Here is a 17616-nt window from a genome sequence, read left to right as displayed (position 1 = left end):
ATGTTGCATGATACTGATAAGTGTTTGATACAAAAACCTTTCCACCTTGACTTTTCAAAGGGTTAGCTTTCCCCATTTTCTTTTCTTCATCAATCCTCATCCCACGCTATAATTTGGTTTTTATCCCCAGCTTGAATTGGTTCTATTAATGTACCCATGACATTCCCATTACTAAATCTAAAGGGTATATTTAGTTGTCATTTATTTGATATCTCACCTGTGTTGAGGTTGACCATGCTCTTGAAACACTCTTCTTGTAGCTTCTAAGATATCACATGCTCCTGACTTTCCTCCTACATCTCTGGCTGTCTCTCCTTGGCCTCCTTTGCTGGCTCATCCTTGTCTACCTGATGCTTAAGTATGGAGTCCCTCATGGCTCTGTCCTGGGCCTTAGTCTCTACTCTGTCTTTACTCTCACTCTAGGCTAACTTCAGTGACCCCCATGGCTTCAACAACTGCCTATACTCTGATGCCTTCTAAATGCATGTATCTCCTGCCTAACCTCTTCCAAAATCCAGATCTGAATATGCAACTGCCTGTCCACACTTTCACTTGCATGCCTCATGGGCACCTCAAACCCAGTGTGTAAACATTTCTTATCTTCCCTGTAGTCACACCTAGTTCTCCTCTGTTATCTTTATGTCAGTAATTGGCAACATCATCTGTCCAGTTTTGCTGGACAGAAACCTGGAAGTCATTCTTGATTCATTCTTCTCTCTCACTCCATACTCTGATCAGTTGGATCCTGTCAATGCCACCTCCAGAATATTGCTGGAATCTACCCTCGTCTCTCCATCTCTACTGCCACCGACTCTGGACCAAAGCATTACCTCTCTTGGTCAAATGACTTTCGTTACTTCTAAACCGTTCTTCTCTCTTCTACTCTTACCCCTCCAATCCCTTCTTCACAGAAGCCAGAAGAACGTTTAAAATATGTAAATTTTATTATAAAACTCCTAATTTTGAATTCTTCAATGGTTCTTCATGACTTTAGGATAAAGTTTAAATCTCGGCAAGATGCTGAGTGATCTGGACTCTGCCTCATCTCATGGCATCCTCCATCACATTTACTTTAAACCATTCAGTTCCTTGAATATCCCAACTTCTTCCTACCTCAGGACCTTTGCACATGCTGTACCCTCTGCCTGAAATGCATTTCATCCCATCTTTTCCCAATCATATTTTATTCTCTAGTACATGCATAGTTTGGGATAAACCCCAATGGATGACATTAACTCTGTGAACAAATTTTAACTCTATCAAATACAGTTCAGCTGAGTATTCTGGTGGTCACATCACAAAGAGGAGAAGCTCATTTCTAAGAATTGGCTTGAGAAGAAATTAATGCTTTTCTGCTTCTACCCCGAAGAGCCCCTCCCTATGCAACACAGATTTGGGGTTACCCACAGTTGGTTTTGAAGGCAGGAAACACATACCTTTCTCTGCATTCTGAAAAGCAAAATGGTGTTGGGTGGAGGTTCCGCTTCCCATAGTTTAAGTGCAATGCTCCTTCAGGAGGCAGATAGCAGATCCAAGGGGACAGCAAGCTGTTTGCTGACAAAAGGAAGAGGGAATCTGTGATAGGGAGAACCAGGTAGGGTATTGTTCAGGTGGACCAAATTGTCTATGGCTCATGTGAGAGCATCCTCCCCAGTCTCCAGTCTCAGTGCACAAGGTATTCCTCTCCTGAGAATCCCCTGCATTTGTCATTCCACATCTCTCCTGTTTTCAACCTTCCTACCTGCTTTACCCTTGCAGTCTAGAAACATACTGAAGTTTCTTCTCTTGCATTCTCAAAGCAATTCATCATCGTTATCATCATTATCATCATAATTATCACCATCTTCTTTTGACTTCCTAAATCCCTCTAGCTTCCAACCAACCTCTCTTCTCTTCTCATTCAGATTTCTCTCGAGTAGACTACATATTTTCTCCTTAATTCCTATAAAAAACACCTCTTTCGTTCTTACTTTTAATCAAAACATTTCCAGCTGATGTCTCCGATACCTTTGTCTTTTCAGTCCTTACCTTTTCAGAACAACAAGGCCGTCTATCTCCATAGGCCACACCTCAACTTCAATTCTATGCCATGGGCTTCTGAAATGCCAGACTCTCTGTTTGTCTCTCTCTCTCTCTCTCTGATTATTAATTCTCCTTGAGCTCATTTCTATTATATTCGTCTCTTAAGTGCCTTTTTAAAAATGTGTATTCTAATCTCAAATGTTTCCTTTCCTTACTCTGCATATGCTCCCACCTCTCAAATCTATATTTCCATCCCAGCTGATCCCTAAACGTCAGCCCCATCTGTCCAGCTTCCTGCTAAACACTTTCACTGGGGTGCTTCAGACTCCATGTATCCCAAACAGAACCCATTTTCCCAAAAGCCTCATCTCTCCTCTACCCTTTGTTCAAACTCTGCCTTTTTACCATGACCTTTGTGTTTTTGCTCTTACCTGGAAGGGTCTTCCCTTCCCACTTCTCTTCATCTGGCTCACTTGACTCATTCCTTAAGGCTCACTTTAGGCATCACCTGACTTAAAGAGTTTGACATGTCCCTCCTCAGAGCTCCTGCACATCTACTCGCATCTCCCTCACTGCAATACCATATTATAGTTTTCTACCTTGTCTCTCTACCGTCAGACATGCGTTCCTTCAGAGCAAAGACCATGTGTAAGAAAATTCATTATGTTATCCCCAGGATTTATCACAGTGCTGACACATACTAGGAATTCCATAAATATTCATTGAATAAACTTTATGCCATATTTATTTTTACACAACAAAGACGACTCTTTCTCTAGCTTCCTTCAGGAAGCAATGTGAGATGATCTGACAACAGAGAGAGTGAATTCAACTTATTTTTTCTCTCCCTCACTTCTATTCCTTCCTCTATTTTTGAAGGTTATGGTATTGGGGATTGTCAAAGAGTTGTATTTTCCTTCGCAAGTCAAAACTAAAGACTCACCTCACTAATGTTGGTTAGCTTGTTCTGAATAAATAACCAAAGAAAAAAGACTATGATCTTTGTGTGTGTGTGTGCAAAATGGTTCCCAGTTGTATGAGATGTCATGAAACCAGAATCTCAATATGGGGTAAAGCGAGGTGCCGTCATGACCAAACCAATCAAACTCCTCCCGGCTACCCGCACAGTTTTAGAGCTGGAAGGGACTTCAGCAACGATTGGGACCATCATTGACTCACAGCTTCTTTGACACATTGGTAACTTGCCTGCAGAGACATGTTGTGTATTGAAAAGTGTTTGGGTTTTGGAAGTGCACAGATTTGGGTGGGAACTCCAGCGCAGTTTCTCACTAGATCTTGGGCATTTAAACACTCTGAGACTCAGTTTTCTCATCTATCTTCAAGGATAATAAATAATATGTTTAAAGTGCTTAGTATACTGTAATACCTCAATAAATGTTGATGGATTCACTCTAAAATAATATTTATTTTAAAATATCAACAACTGAAAACATGTCGCTGGATCAAACTTAGGAGGCAGTAAAAGACATACTATTTCAATGCAGCATGAACCAACAGGATGGATACTGATTATTGCGGGGTCAAGAGTTGTTATTGAATAAATCCTCTTTTGCCCTCAGGTACCTGGTTTCTTATGAGTTTATTAACCCCAAAATGGTGGCAGAATAAGATGACTTTATTAGTCATCTACCCTATAAAAAAGTCATTGGAGATAGAAATATGACACTGTTCTAGAGTGAGGGAGTGATAACTATCACAGGCTAATAAACTATTTGAAACAACCACTAGAGGTGAAAGAAGTGAAGTCTCGCATTAAGCAGCACACTCAATTGTAACTAACCCTGGATTACCAAGTACAAAAAGGATGCGCTTTCGTGTATGTTGTGGAAGGGGACGGGGTGATCCAGCTATCATTATAAAGGCAAAGGTGCCTGTGATCCCTGCCTTGGATTCCATGGCTTCATCTGTTTCTTTGTTCATAATGATAGTAACTCCATTACGGGGTTGTTACGAGGGTGATGTGAGGAGTACTCTGCAAATGTTTGTCATTGTCATGAAAAGCACAGACTGTCTTAAAGTCTCAAAAAGCTCCCAAATAACTCTCCCCACAAAATAAAAAGCACCTGATATAGTTATCATACAGAATTAACTAAATGTATCATGGTACAGTAAAAACAATGGAAAAGTATTCAGCCATGACAAAGAACAAGGCAAGTCCATATGTAATCCTGTGAAAAGTTCCCCAAGATAAGTTACATGAAGAAAAGCAGGTTGTAGAATAGTATGCTTACTGTGCTCTCATCTGCATTAAGAAAAATCTGCTAGCAAGTGCATAAGAATCACAGTATGCACCAAACTATTAACAGTATTACCTCTAGAGAATGGGGTTGAGTGACAGCCAATCCCATTCATTTTAAAATTATATAGTTCTATTATAAATTTTATAATTAAAAATCAATAAATAATATTTTGCCAAAATTTTTACACATAAGAAAAAAATTAGAAAGTAGCTCTGACTAAATGGGTATTATATATGGCTACTTAAGAGAAGAAAGTGAAGTCATCTACAGACTAGCAGAGAACATTCCAGATGTCACTAGAAAAATAAATAGAAAGGGAAAGGAAAATAATTCTTAAGAGAAAAACTGAAAAAGTAAAAACTTCATAAGGTCAGGCATGGAAAATGAGCTTGACACAGCCTCACGCTGTTGAATCAGCACTTTTTGGCAATAACTGCTTCTGCTGGTGATTTCCCCAGCTGAGCTATCTTTTCGGCTGAAAAGCACATATACACCACATGGGTGAGACTTCTCCTTCTAGGATCTGACTTAGCATCATCCCTTCCTGGCACTGTCATTAAAAAAACGTAGGTACGTGTTTATCCACCCGCTAAGGGAGCCCAAGAAATGGAAGGAAGATTGATTACGCAGGACTTGAAGAACGTGAAACATACATAGCAAAGACACTCTCTGGGGGGATTGATGAGATAACAAAGGCGCTTTCTCTGACCTCTGTCCCCAAATCAAATCCATATTTATTTCCTGTGTAAAGCCTAAGTTTTTTGCCCTCATGTTCTCACCCATTTCTGTAATTCTTAGAAAATTCTTACCTTCTTTGGTGTTTTTTTGCTATAAGACACAAGGCGGAAACTTCTTTAATACACAGGCATGATCCCCATCCTGTCTTAAGAGTTGGCTGAAGGGTCCTGGCCTGACCTGATTTCTTCCAGACCTACAGGTCCAGTAAATAAGGTGCAGCCCTAGTCTGGCAGATCTTCTCTCTGAAAGGCAGTGACGATATACACAGCCCTGACCAAGCGTTCACAGTGACAGGGAGAAACCTCGCAGCACTAGGCACCCCCTGACTCAGTCAGATCAGGCCCCCGAGGAGGATCTGAAGGGAGAGATTGCATCGTTGGGGTTTCTCCACACACCCAAGTCCAACTCCTGAAGTTGGTTTCTCTACTGCTCTCTCCCGCCCCACTCCAGTTCTAAGTCTGCCTACTCTCCTGGATTAGGAGGCTGTGTTTCCTAAGCCACGTCTGAGAAGCCTGAGCTCCTTAGCCTAGAAATAGAAAAGTGCTGACAAGACAAAGAGGCCTGGAGGCCCCAGAGTTCAAGGGGTCCTCGGCACAAGCCACACAGGAGGCTCAAGGCACTTCTCCTCGTGGCTGGCTTTTCTCTGCTTGCAAATCTGATTGAAATATCCTGCCCTTTCTATGAACACTCTTCTTAGGATATAATCTAAGCTGTTGTTAATCAGTACTCTCAGACAATTTAATTGTTTAATTAATCTAAATGCTTATGTGTGTGCTGGTAAGTACTAAATACTCCACAGTTATTTGCAAAGAAATTTATACTCTGTTTATTTACATGTATCTAGTAGGTCCATCTTGTTAATTGTTAGTCAAATCCTCTTTATCCTTACTTATTCTTCCTGATCTACCCATTTTGAAAGAAGGGTTTTGAAGATTTCTATGATTAGTACAGATTTAGCAATTTCTCCTTGTATGAGTCTTTGCATGATACGTTTTGAAGCTATGTAATTAGATATTACATTAAACCGCATAAAATTGCCATTGGCAATTATATAACTATACCTGAAGGCTAATGGTTGTTTTACTTTCTTGGTAGAGGGTGACTTATCAAAATTAAATATCACTCTGCCCTTTTAAATCTTTTTTGCCTTGAATTCTCTACAGGTTATAGACACTCCTTTTATTTTACATACTCTATGTTAACAGATCTAAAAATTGTGGTTTTTAAAGAACATATCCCATGTTTTTGTTTTTCATAAAACAGGTGTTTTATTTTATTTTATTAAAAAAAATAGAACAAGGTCGTGTGTATTTTCATTTTGGAGATTTTGTTTTAAATATCTTTCTTTTTTTTGAAATAGAAAAATATTGACTTCAAAAATTTTAGGTACTGTTCAAATAATAGTCTTCACATAGTTCATATGGGTTTCTAAAATATAGCAGGATCTTAAAAATAAAGACCGCTGATCCACTAAATGTTTTTACAGAAATAGAAAAATCTTTTTTTTTTTTTGTCTTTTTCCGTGTCCGGCAACGGATCGCAACCCTCAGTGTTGCCCCCGTACCGGACCGGGGACCGGCAACGGGATTGCAACCCTCGGCATTGCCCCCGTGCCTCGCTCAGCCAGTGAGCGGGAACCGGTCTGTATGTGGGATCCGAACCCTCGGGCGGGAGCACCGCCGCGCTTCCCAAGCGGCGCACTTATCCAGTGCGCCACCGGGCCGGCCCGCCACATTGGCTTACTTTTTGTAGTGGTTGACTGCTAATGTTCTTTCCCCAAATTGACTAAAAGACTGATAAAATCCTATATTATTGAGAGTATGAGAAAAAGAATCCTCTCCATACACTATTGGTAGGGATGGAGATGGTTTCACCTTTTTGGAATTAAATTAGATTAAGTTTTAATTGTAGTTTATTAAATTATATATTTGAAATATATAAATCCTTTGATCCAGAAATTCTACTTTTAAGTATCTTATAAAACTATACACAAAAATGTATTTAAGGATCTTCATTACCATACTGTTTGTGATCATAAAAAATTGGAAAACAGCCCAAAACAATTTTTTTATATTATATTAACCACATTTTCTAGTTTCTATATTGGTGCTTTGACATCTTGGGGCCTTGCTGACCCGGGAGGGACTATTCCTCCCAGGGTTGGCTCATTGCTATAGAGAGCAAAGGACTCACTGTGAGCATGTCTTTCATATGCAAACTAATCAATCCAGGGCCTGACCCCTAACACCTTGTTTATTGGGCTTTTACACTCAGGGCCACTTTTTCCCTGCCCTAATCACCTCAAGGCCAGGTATCAGACTACTAGGGACAGTCCCTTCACCCCAAGAGTCTGCTGAGACTGTTCCAACTAGCCAGTCCTAAACCTACTTAACCTCCTTACCCCACCTCACAATTCCTTCCCTCGAAAACCACAAAAAAGAATCTTGCCCACAGTTCTCCTCTCTTTGTCTGCCTGTGACCAACCTCAGTATTCTCTCCTGGGGCTGTGAGGTGTGCCCCTCTCCTCTTGGGAACTATGAGTAATAAACCATCTTTTCAATGGCAATTGTCTCCTGATCTGTTAGCCTCACCATATCTGAATAAAAATAAATTCTACATTTAAAAATACATATGCATTTTTAAATAGTCTTGATGAATACAGATAGCAGTTATCTCAAGGGAGTACTATTGGGGAGAGTGTCATCTGTGAGGGTACTTCAAAAAGTTCACAGAAAGATTCATATTATCTTTTTTAATTTAATTTAATTTTTCTCCTTTTTAATTTTTTTTATTGGAACAGTTGATTGTACATATCTCTGGGGTACAGTGTTGAATTTCAATAACTGTGAAATATATGATGTTCAATCAGGATAATTAGTATATTTAACATTACACACAATGTAATCATTTTTTGTGGACCTCTACCAATTTCTTGCTAACTCCACCCCTATCTCCATCCCCCTTTCCCAGCTCTGGTGGCCTCAGTTCTCTTCTATCCTTTTGATAGTTCAACAGAGTATTGTGATTGTTGTGTATTTTTCTTTCTTTTTTAAATTTATTTTAAAAAAATTTTTAGCTCCTCCTTATAAGTGAGGACATACAGTATTTCTCTTTCTGTGCCCGTCTTAGTTCATTTAACACAATTTTCTTTAGCATATCCATGTTGCTGAGAATGGCAGTATTTCATTCTTTTTTATGGTGAAGTAGTATACCATTGTGTATATATACCACATTTTCCTTATCCAGTTATCTGTTAATGGACACTTATGTAGGTTTCAACTCTGGGCTATTGCAAATAGAGCTGCAATATACATGGGAGTGCAGGTGTCCCTTTGACATGATGATCTGCATTCCTTTGGGTATATACCCAGCAGTGGGATGGCAGTTCTATCGGTAGTTGTTTGAGGAATCTCCATACTGTTTTCCATAATGACTGCACTAATTTACAGTCCCACCAACAGTGTAGGAGGGTTCCCCTTTCTCTCCATTCCTGCTAGCATTTATTGTCTTTTTGATAATAGCTAGTCTAACTGGGATGAGGTAATATCTCAATCTGATTTTGATTGCAATTCCCTGATGCTTAGTGACACTGAGCATTTTTTCATGTGTCTGTTAGCATTTGTATATCTTCCTTTGGGAGATGACTATTCAGCTCCTTTGTCTTTTTTTTTAATTGGATTATTTGGTTTTTTACTGTTAAGTTGTTTGAGATCCTTGTATATTAATCTTTGATGGATGCATAGTTTGCAAATATTTTCTCCCACTCTGCAGGTTGTCTTTTTGCTCTCTTAATTGTTTCTTTTGCTGTGCAGAAGCTTTTTAGTTTGATATAATCCCATTGGTATATTTTTCTTTTTGTTGCCTATGTTCTTAGGGTCATAGTCATAAAGTCTCTGCCGAGTCCTACTTCCTGAGGTGTTTCTCAGGTTTTCTTTTAGGAGTTTTATAATTTCAGGTCTTATATCTAAGTCCTTAATCCATTTGAGTTGATTTTGGTATATGGTGAGAGGTATGGGTCTAGTTTCGTTCTTCTACATATGGATGTCCAGTTTTCCCAACACTATTTATTGAAGAGGCAGTCTTTTCCCCAATGTATATTTTTGGTGCCTTTGTCAAAGGTCAATTGGCTATAAGCATGTGGGTTCATTTCTGGGTTTCTATTCTGTTCTATTAGTCTGAGTGTCTGTTTTTATGCCAGCACCATGATGTTTTGGTTACCATAGCTTTGTAGTATAATTTGAAGTCAGGTAGTGTAATGCCTTCAGCTTTTTTGTTGTTATTGTTCAGGATTGCTTTGGCTATTCCAGGTCTTGTGTTGTTCCATATGATGTTAGCTTTTTTTTTTCTTTTCCATGAAGAACATCATTGGTATTCTGATGGGGATTACATTGAATTTGTAGATCACTTTGGGTAGTATGGACATTTCCACAATGTTAATTCTTCCAATCCAATAGCATGGACTGTCTTTTTGTGCCCTCTTTAATTTCTTTCAGCATTGATTTGTAATTCTTGTTGTAGAGATCTTTCACCTTCTTGGTTAAATTTATTCCTAGGTATTTTTGCTTTTATTGTTGACTATTGTAAATGGGCTTGCTTTCTTGATTTCTTTTTCTGACAGTTCATTTTTGGAGTATAAAAATGCTACTGATTTTTTCATGTTGATTTTGTATCCTGCATCTTTACTGAAATAATTTATAACCTCTAAGAGTTTTTTTTGTAGCATCTTTAGGTTTTTCTCTATATAGGATCATGTCATCTGCAAAAAGGGACAGTTTGACTTTGTCTTTTCCAATCTGGATGCCCTTTATTTCTTTCTCTTTCCCGAATGGTCTGGCTAGTACTTTTCAATACTGTGTTAAATAGAAGTGGTGAGAGTTGGCATTCTTGTCTTGTTCCTCTTCTTAAGTGAAAAACTTGTTTTTTCCCCCAGCTTTTCCTCATTCGGAATGATATTGCTGATGGGTATGCCATGTATACTTTTTCTTGTGTTGGGATTCTTTCCTTCTATACCTACTTTCCTGAGAGCCTTTATCATGAAGAGATGTTGAATTTTGTCAAGTACTTTTTCTGCATCTATTGAGATAATCATACAGTTTTTGTCCCTGATTTTGTTGATGCAATATATCACATTTATTCACTTGCATATGTTGAATCATTCTTGTATCCCAGGGATGAATCCCACTTGGTCATAGTGTATAATTTTTCTGATGTGTTGCTGTATTCTGTTTGCTAATATTTTGTTGAGGATTTTTGCATGTATGTTCATTAGAGATGTTGCCTACAGTTTTCTTTTTTTGTTGTATCTTTGTCTGGTTTTAGTATCAGGGTGATGCTACTCCCATAGAATGAGTTTGGGAGAATGGCCTCTGCTTCAATTTTTTGGAATAGTTTAAAGAGAATTGGTAGTAATTCCTCATTAAAGATTTTGTAGAATTCAGCTGTAAAGCCATCCAGTCCTGGGCTTTTCTTTGTTGGGACACTGATGATAACTGCTTCAATCTCATTGCTTGTTATTGGTCTGTTCAGATATATAAAGCAAACACTATTAAACCTACAGAAAGAGATAGACCCTAATACAATCATTGTTGGGGACCTGAATACCCCTCTCTCAGCATTGGACAGATTATCTGGACAACAAATCAACAAAGAAACAGGATTTCAGCTAAACTTTAGGTCAATTGGACTTCGCAGACATCTACAAAACATTTCATCCAACAACAACAGAATATACATTCTTCTCATCAGCACATGAAACATTCTCTAGGATCGACCACATGTCTCAACACATTTTAGAAAATTGAAATCATTTCAAGTATCTTTTAAGACCACAACAGAGTAAAACTAGAGATCAGTAACAAGTGAAACTGGAAATTATACAAATACATGGAAATTAAACAACATGCTTTTGAACAACCTATGGGTCCAAGAAGAAATTAAACAGGAAATCAAAAAATTTCTCTAAACTAATGAAAATAAATATACATCATACCAAAACCTGTGGGATACTGGAAAAGCAGTGCCAAGAGGGAAATTGATTGCAATAAATGCTTACATCAAAAGAACAGAAAGATTTCAAATAAGCAACCTAACCCTACACCTCAAAAACCTAGGAAAATAAGAATAATCCAGTCCCAAAATTAGTAGACAGAAATAATTAAGGTCAGATTAATGAAATAGAAACCCCAAAAATTATACCAAAAAAATCAATGAGACAAAAAGTTGGTTTTTGAAGGAGATAAACCAAATAGACAAACCATTAGCTAGGCTAACTAAAAAAAGGAGAGAGAAGACTCAAATAACAAAAATCAGAAATGAAAAAGGAGACATTATAACCAATACCACAGAAATACAAAGAATCATTAAAGACTATTATAAACAACTATTTTATTTTATCTTACACATTGTAATTGTACATAATTATGGGGTACATCTGATGTTTTGATACATATATAGGTTGTATAATAATCGGGTCAGGGTAGTTAATGTATCAATCACTTCATGCATCTATCATTTCTTTGTGGAAAAAACATTCAAAGCCTCTCCTCTAACTATTACGTAATATACAAAACTTAACTGTTAACCATAATCACCCTACTGTGCAATAGAATATCAGAACTTATTCCTCCTACCCAACTGTAATTTTGTATTAGTCCATTTCTGTTGCTTATTACAAAATACCTGGAACTTTGCGAAACACAATATAAGCTTCAATGAGGTTGGGGGGGACCTTCAATCCATAGCACTCCACCCTTGGCCCCTCAAACTCACATCCTTTTCACATACAAATACATTCATTTTGTCTCCAAAGTCTTAACTTGTCTCAACTCAAAAGTCCAAAGTTCAAAGTCCCATCTGTGAAATCAAAACAAGTTATCCACTTCCAACTTACAATGGTGGGACAAGCACAGGGTAAATATTCGCATTCAAAAAGAGAGAAATAAGCCAAAAGAAAGGAGTAACAGGTCCTAAGCAAGTCTGAAACCCACCAGGGCAGGCATCAAATCTTACAGCTGTTGAATCATGTACATTGACTCCATGCTCAACATCTTCTGCATGTTGGTGTGGGAGTTGGATCCCCAATTCCTCAGGCAGTTCTGCTTCTATGACTTTCCTGGTCTGAGGCCATGATTTAGCTCTCTTAGGCTGGCATTGCATGCTGGTAGCTCTACAATTCTGGGGTCTCCCTGGCAGTCCCACTCCCACAGCACCACTAGGCATTGCACTGATGGGGTTTCTCTGCTGCAAATCCAATCCCACGTTTTCCCTCGGCATTGCTCTAGTGAAGGCTGTCTGCAGTGACTCCACACCTATGACAGATCTCTTCCTGGGCCCCCATGCTTTTCCATACATCCTTTGAAATCTGGATGGAGACTCTCAAACCTTCACAGGATGGGCACTCTATGAGCCTGCAGACTTAACACCACATGGACACCATCAAGGTTTCCAGCTTGTGTTTTACAAAGCTGTGGGTCCAACCACACCTGGGGCCAGTTTAACCACAACTGGAGCAGCCAAAGCAGCTGAGATGCTGGTGTGAAGAGCAGCATCCTGAGGAGGCCCTGGGCAGCAAGTTCATGGAGGGCACCTCAGGCCTGTTTCCTGAGACCATTCTGTCTCCCTAGACCTCTGGGCCTATTAATGGAAGATGCAGCCTCCAATATCTCTGAAATGCTTTCAAGATCTTTTATCTCCTTCTCTTGGTAATCCCTTTCTTCTGTACTTATCTCCCCAGCAAAGGGTCACTGGGATGCCCCATTGTATTTTTCTCCTGAAAATGTTTCTGTACACATGGCCAGGCTACAAGTTTTCCAAATCTTTACATGCTGCTTCCCTTTTAATTATATATTCTGGCTTTACATCATGCCTTTTCTGCCATAACTCAGTGTAGGCTGTTGCAAATGGCCATATAGTTGCCTGAATATTTTGCTGCTTAGAAATTTCTTCTGCCAAATACCCTGGTTCAGCATCTTTAAGTTCCACATTCCATATAACTTTTGGGCATGAACAGAAGGCAACCAAGTTCCTTGCCATTTCACAGCAAGGGTGATCTTTGTCCCAGTTTCCAATAAGTCCCTTCTCATTTACATCTGAGATCTTCTCAGGATGGCCTTTACTGTCCATATTTCTATCAGCATTCTGCTCACCACCATTTAACCCAGCTCTAAAACATGTTAAACCTTCCCTGGTTTTCTTGTCTTCTAAACTTTCATCAGCATTTAGGCTTTTTCTAGCCTGTTCCTCCAAATTCCTCCAGCCTCTCCTGAACATCCAGTTCCAAAGCTGCTTCTACATTTTCAAGTATTTTTTATAAGCAACACCCCACTTCTCTGGTACCAATTTTCTGTATTAGTCCATTTTCGTTATTTATAATAAAATACTTGGAACTTTGGAGGATACAATTTGACCTTCGATGAGTTTGGGGGGACATTCAATACCCTACAAATTTTGTACCCATTGGCCAGGTTCTCCCTGTTTTCCCTCCCCCTCCATCCCCAGTCTCCAGTAACCACTGTTCTATTGTCTGCCTCTGTAATGTCAACTTTTTTTCTTAGATTCCACATATGAGTGAGGTCATCTGGTATGTTTCTTTCCTTGCCTAGCTTATGTCACTGAACATAATGTCCTCCAAGTCTATCCATGTTGCTGCTCTTTTTTATGGCTGAATAGTACTCCATTGTGTGTATATACCACATTCTAAAAATCCACTCATCTGTTGTTGGACACTTAGGTTGATTCCATATCTTGGCTATTGCAAATTGTGCTGCAATAAACACAGGAGTGCAGATATCTCTTTGATATACTGACTTTATTTCTTTTGGGTATATACCCAGCAGTGGGATTGCTGGATTAAATAGTTTTATTTTTAATTTTTTTAAGAACCTACATACTGTTTTCCATAATGGTTGTACTAGTTTACACTCTCACCAACAGTGTGTAAGTATTGCCCTTTCTCTACATCCTTGGCAACATTTGTCTTTTTTTGTCTTTTTGGTAATAGCCATTCTAACTGGGGTGAGGTTGTATCTCGTTGTTGTTTTGCTTTGCATTTCCCTAATGCTCAGTGATGATGAGCATTGTTTTTATATACCTGCTGGCCATTTGTATGCTTTCTTTTGAGAAGTGTCCATTAAAATCCTTCACTCTTTTCTCAACTGAGTTGTTTTCCTGTTGGATTGTTTAAATTCCTTATATGTTCTTGATATTAACCTCTTGTCAGATGTATAGTTTGTAAATATTTTTTCCCATTCTGTTGACTCTTCACTCAGTTTCCTTTAAGGTGCAAAAGCTTTTTAGTCTAATGTAATCCCACTAGTCTATTTTTGCTTTTATTGCTTGTGCTTTTAAAGTTTGATTTTAAAAATACTTGCCCAGGCCCATGTTGTGGATCATTTCTCCTATGTTTTCTTCTGGTAGTTTCACAGTTTCAGGTTTTACATTTAAATCTTTAATCCATTTTGAGTTGATTTTTGTGTGAGAAGTAGGTGTCTAGTCTCATTTTTCTGCCTTTGGATATCCAGTCTTCCCAGCACCATTTACTGTAGAGATTGTCTTTTCCCCAATATGTATTCTTAGCACCTTTATCAAAGATCAGTTGGCTGTAGATGTGTTAATTTATTTCTGGGCTCTCTATTCTGTTCCATTGGACTATGTGTCTGTTTTTATGCCACTACCATGTAGTTTTGGTTACTATAGCTTTGTAGTATAATTTGATGTCAGGTAGTGTGATGCCTCCAGGTTTGTTCTTTTTTTTTTTTTCTTCAGGATTTCTTTGGCTATTCAGGGTCATTTTTGGTTCCATATGAATTTTAGGATTTTTTTTTCTGTGAAAAATGTCATTAGTATTAGGATTGCATTAAATCTGTAGATTGCTTTGGGTAGAACAGCCATTTTAACTATACTAATTCTTCCAATCCATTAATGTGGAATATCTTCTCATTTATTTATGTCCTCTTCAATTTCTTTCTTCAAAATTTTATAGTTTTCATTGTAGAGTTCTTTCATCTCCTTGGTTAAGTTTATTCCTAGGTATTTAATTTTTGTTGTAGTTACCATAAAAGGAGCTTCTTTCTTTTTCAGGTAGTTTGCTATAAGTATATAAAAATGCTACTGAATTCTGTATGCTGATTTTGTATCCTGCAACTTTACTGAATTCATTAATTAGTTCTAACAATTTTTTGGTGGAGTCTTTAGGGTTTTCTTTATATAAGATCATGTTGTCTGCAGATAGGGAGAGTTTGACTTCCTCCTTTCTAATTTGGATGCCTTTTATCTTTTTCTCTTTTCTAATTGCTCTGGCTGAAACTTCTAGTACTATATTGAGTAGAAGTGGTGAAAATGGGCATTCTTATCTTGTTCCTGATTAAAGAGGGAAAGCACTCCGCTTTTCTCCATTCTATATGATGTTAACTGTGGGTTCGTCATATACGGCTTTTATTGTATTGAGGTACATACCTTCAATCCCTAATTTGTTAAGAGTTTTTATCACGAAGGAATGTTGAATTTTGTCTAGTGCTTTTTCTGCATCAATTGAAATGATCATATGGTTTTTGTCTTTATTTCTGTTAATGTGGTGTATCACATTTATTGATTTGCTATGTTAAATGATCCTTGCATTCCCAGGATAAATCCCACTTGCTCATAGTGAATGATCTTATTAACATGCTATTGGGTTCTATTTCCTAGTATCTTGTTGAGAATTTTCACATGTGTTCATCAGGGATATTGGCCTATAATTTTCTTTTTTTGTTGTGTCCTTGTCCAGTTTTGGAATCAGAGTAATGCTGGCCTCATAAAATGGGTTGAAAAGTATTCTGTCCTGGGCCGGCCCAGTGGCGCACTGGAGAGTGCACCGCTTGGGAGTGCGGCGGCGCTCCCGCCGAGGGTTCGGATCCCATGTGGAGACCGGTTCCTGCTCACTGGCTGAGCGCGGTGCGGGCGCGACACCGAGGGTTGCGATCCCTTTCCGGTCAGTAAAAAAGACAAAAAAAAAGGAAAAAAAAAAAAAAAGAAAAGTATTCTGTCCTCCTCAATTTTCTGGAATAATTTGAAGAGAATTGGGATTAGTTCTTCTAAATGTTTGGTAGAATTCAGCAGTGAAGCCATCAGGTCCTGGGCTTTTCTTTAATGGAAGGCTTTCTATTACTAGTTCAATTTCCTCGCTGTTATTGGTCTGTTTGCGTTTTCTATTTCTTTATAACTTAATCCTGGTAGATTGTATTTGTCCAGTAATTTATTCATTTCACCTATGTTATCAAATTTGTTGGTATATAGTTGTTCATAATAGACTTTTATGATCCTTTGTATTTCTATGGCATCAGTTGTAATGTCTCCTTTTTAATTTCTTATTTTATTTATTTGAATCTTCTTTGTTTTTTTCTTGATTAGTCCGGCTAAAGATTTGTCAATTTTGTTTATCTTTTCAAAAAACCAACTCTCCATTTCATTGATCTTTTCAATTGTTTTTGATTTTTGTTTGTTTCTATTTCATTTATTTCTGTTCTGAGCTTTATTATTTCTTTCCTCATACCAATTTTGGGTTTAGTTTGTTGTTGCTTTTCTAGTCATTTAGTTGTGACATTAGGTTATTATTAGCAATCTTTCTTCTCTTTTGATGTAGGCATTTATTGCTATAATTCCTCTTAGAACTGCTTTTGCCATATCCCATAGGTTTTGGTGTGATGTGTCTCCATTATTGTTTGTCTCAAGGAATTTAAAAATTTCCCTTTAAATTTCCTCATTAGCCTATTGCTTGTTTAGTAGCATGTTGTTTAATTTCCATGTTATTGTATAGTTTCTGAAGTTTTTCTTGTTGTTGATTTCTAGTTTTATATCATTGTGTTCAAAAAAGATACTTGATATGATCTCTATCTTTTTAAATTTGTGTAGACTTGATTTGTGGACTAATATATGATGTACCCTAGAGAATGTTCCACATCTGGCTGAGAAAATGTGTATTCTGCAGCTGTTGGATGGAATGTTCTATAATTGTCTATAAGGTCCATTTGGTCTCTGGTGTGGTTTAAGTCAGCTTTTTAAAAATTTTTTGTCTGGATGATCTCCATTGTTGAAAATGGAGTATTAAAGTCCCTACTATTATTAAATTGTAGTCAATCTCTGCCCTTAGGTATAATTATGTTTGTTTTATATATTTTGGCACTCTGGTGTTGGGTCTACATATATTAACAGTGGTTATATCTCCTTGCTGAATTGGTCCCTTTATCATTATATTATGACCTTCTCTGTCTCTTTTCAGTTTTTGATTTAAAATCTATTTCATCTGATATAAATATGGTTATTCCTGCTCACTTTTGGTCTCCATCTGCATGGAATATCTTTTTCCTGCCCTTCACTTTCAGTCTATGTTTATCTTTAATAGTTAGGTGAGCCTCTTGTAGGCAGCATATTTTTGAGTCTTGCTTCTTTATATCCATTTAGCCACTCTCTGTCTTTTAATTGGAGACTTTAATCTGTTTACATTCAAGGTTACTACTGCTATGTGAGAACTTATTCATGCCCTGTAGTTAATTGTTTTCTGGTTGTTTTGTAGAACCTTGGTTTCTTTTTCTTTTGTTATCTACCTCTGTGGATTGGTGGT

At 37.8% G+C, this 17616-nt stretch overlaps 1 protein-coding gene across 1 annotated transcript in view; it reads right to left on the bottom strand.

The window, feature by feature from the left end:
* PPEF2 (protein phosphatase, EF-hand calcium binding domain 2) overlaps positions 1 to 1491 on the bottom strand; it is a 38974-nt gene extending 37483 nt beyond the window's left edge. The window contains exon 1 of the mRNA XM_008567297.1: positions 1437 to 1491. Coding sequence (XP_008565519.1) covers positions 1437 to 1491 — 55 coding nt within the window. The remainder of the gene's footprint in view (positions 1 to 1436) is intronic.
* Positions 1492 to 17616: the final 16125 nt, after the last annotated feature.

Source organism: Galeopterus variegatus, unplaced genomic scaffold (genome assembly GCF_000696425.1).
Source record: "Galeopterus variegatus unplaced genomic scaffold, G_variegatus-3.0.2 Scaffold309, whole genome shotgun sequence".
Taxonomy (NCBI): domain Eukaryota; kingdom Metazoa; phylum Chordata; class Mammalia; order Dermoptera; family Cynocephalidae; genus Galeopterus; species Galeopterus variegatus.
The sequence above is the reverse complement of the archived record's forward strand: the minus strand, read 5'-3'. Positions and strand labels throughout refer to the sequence as shown.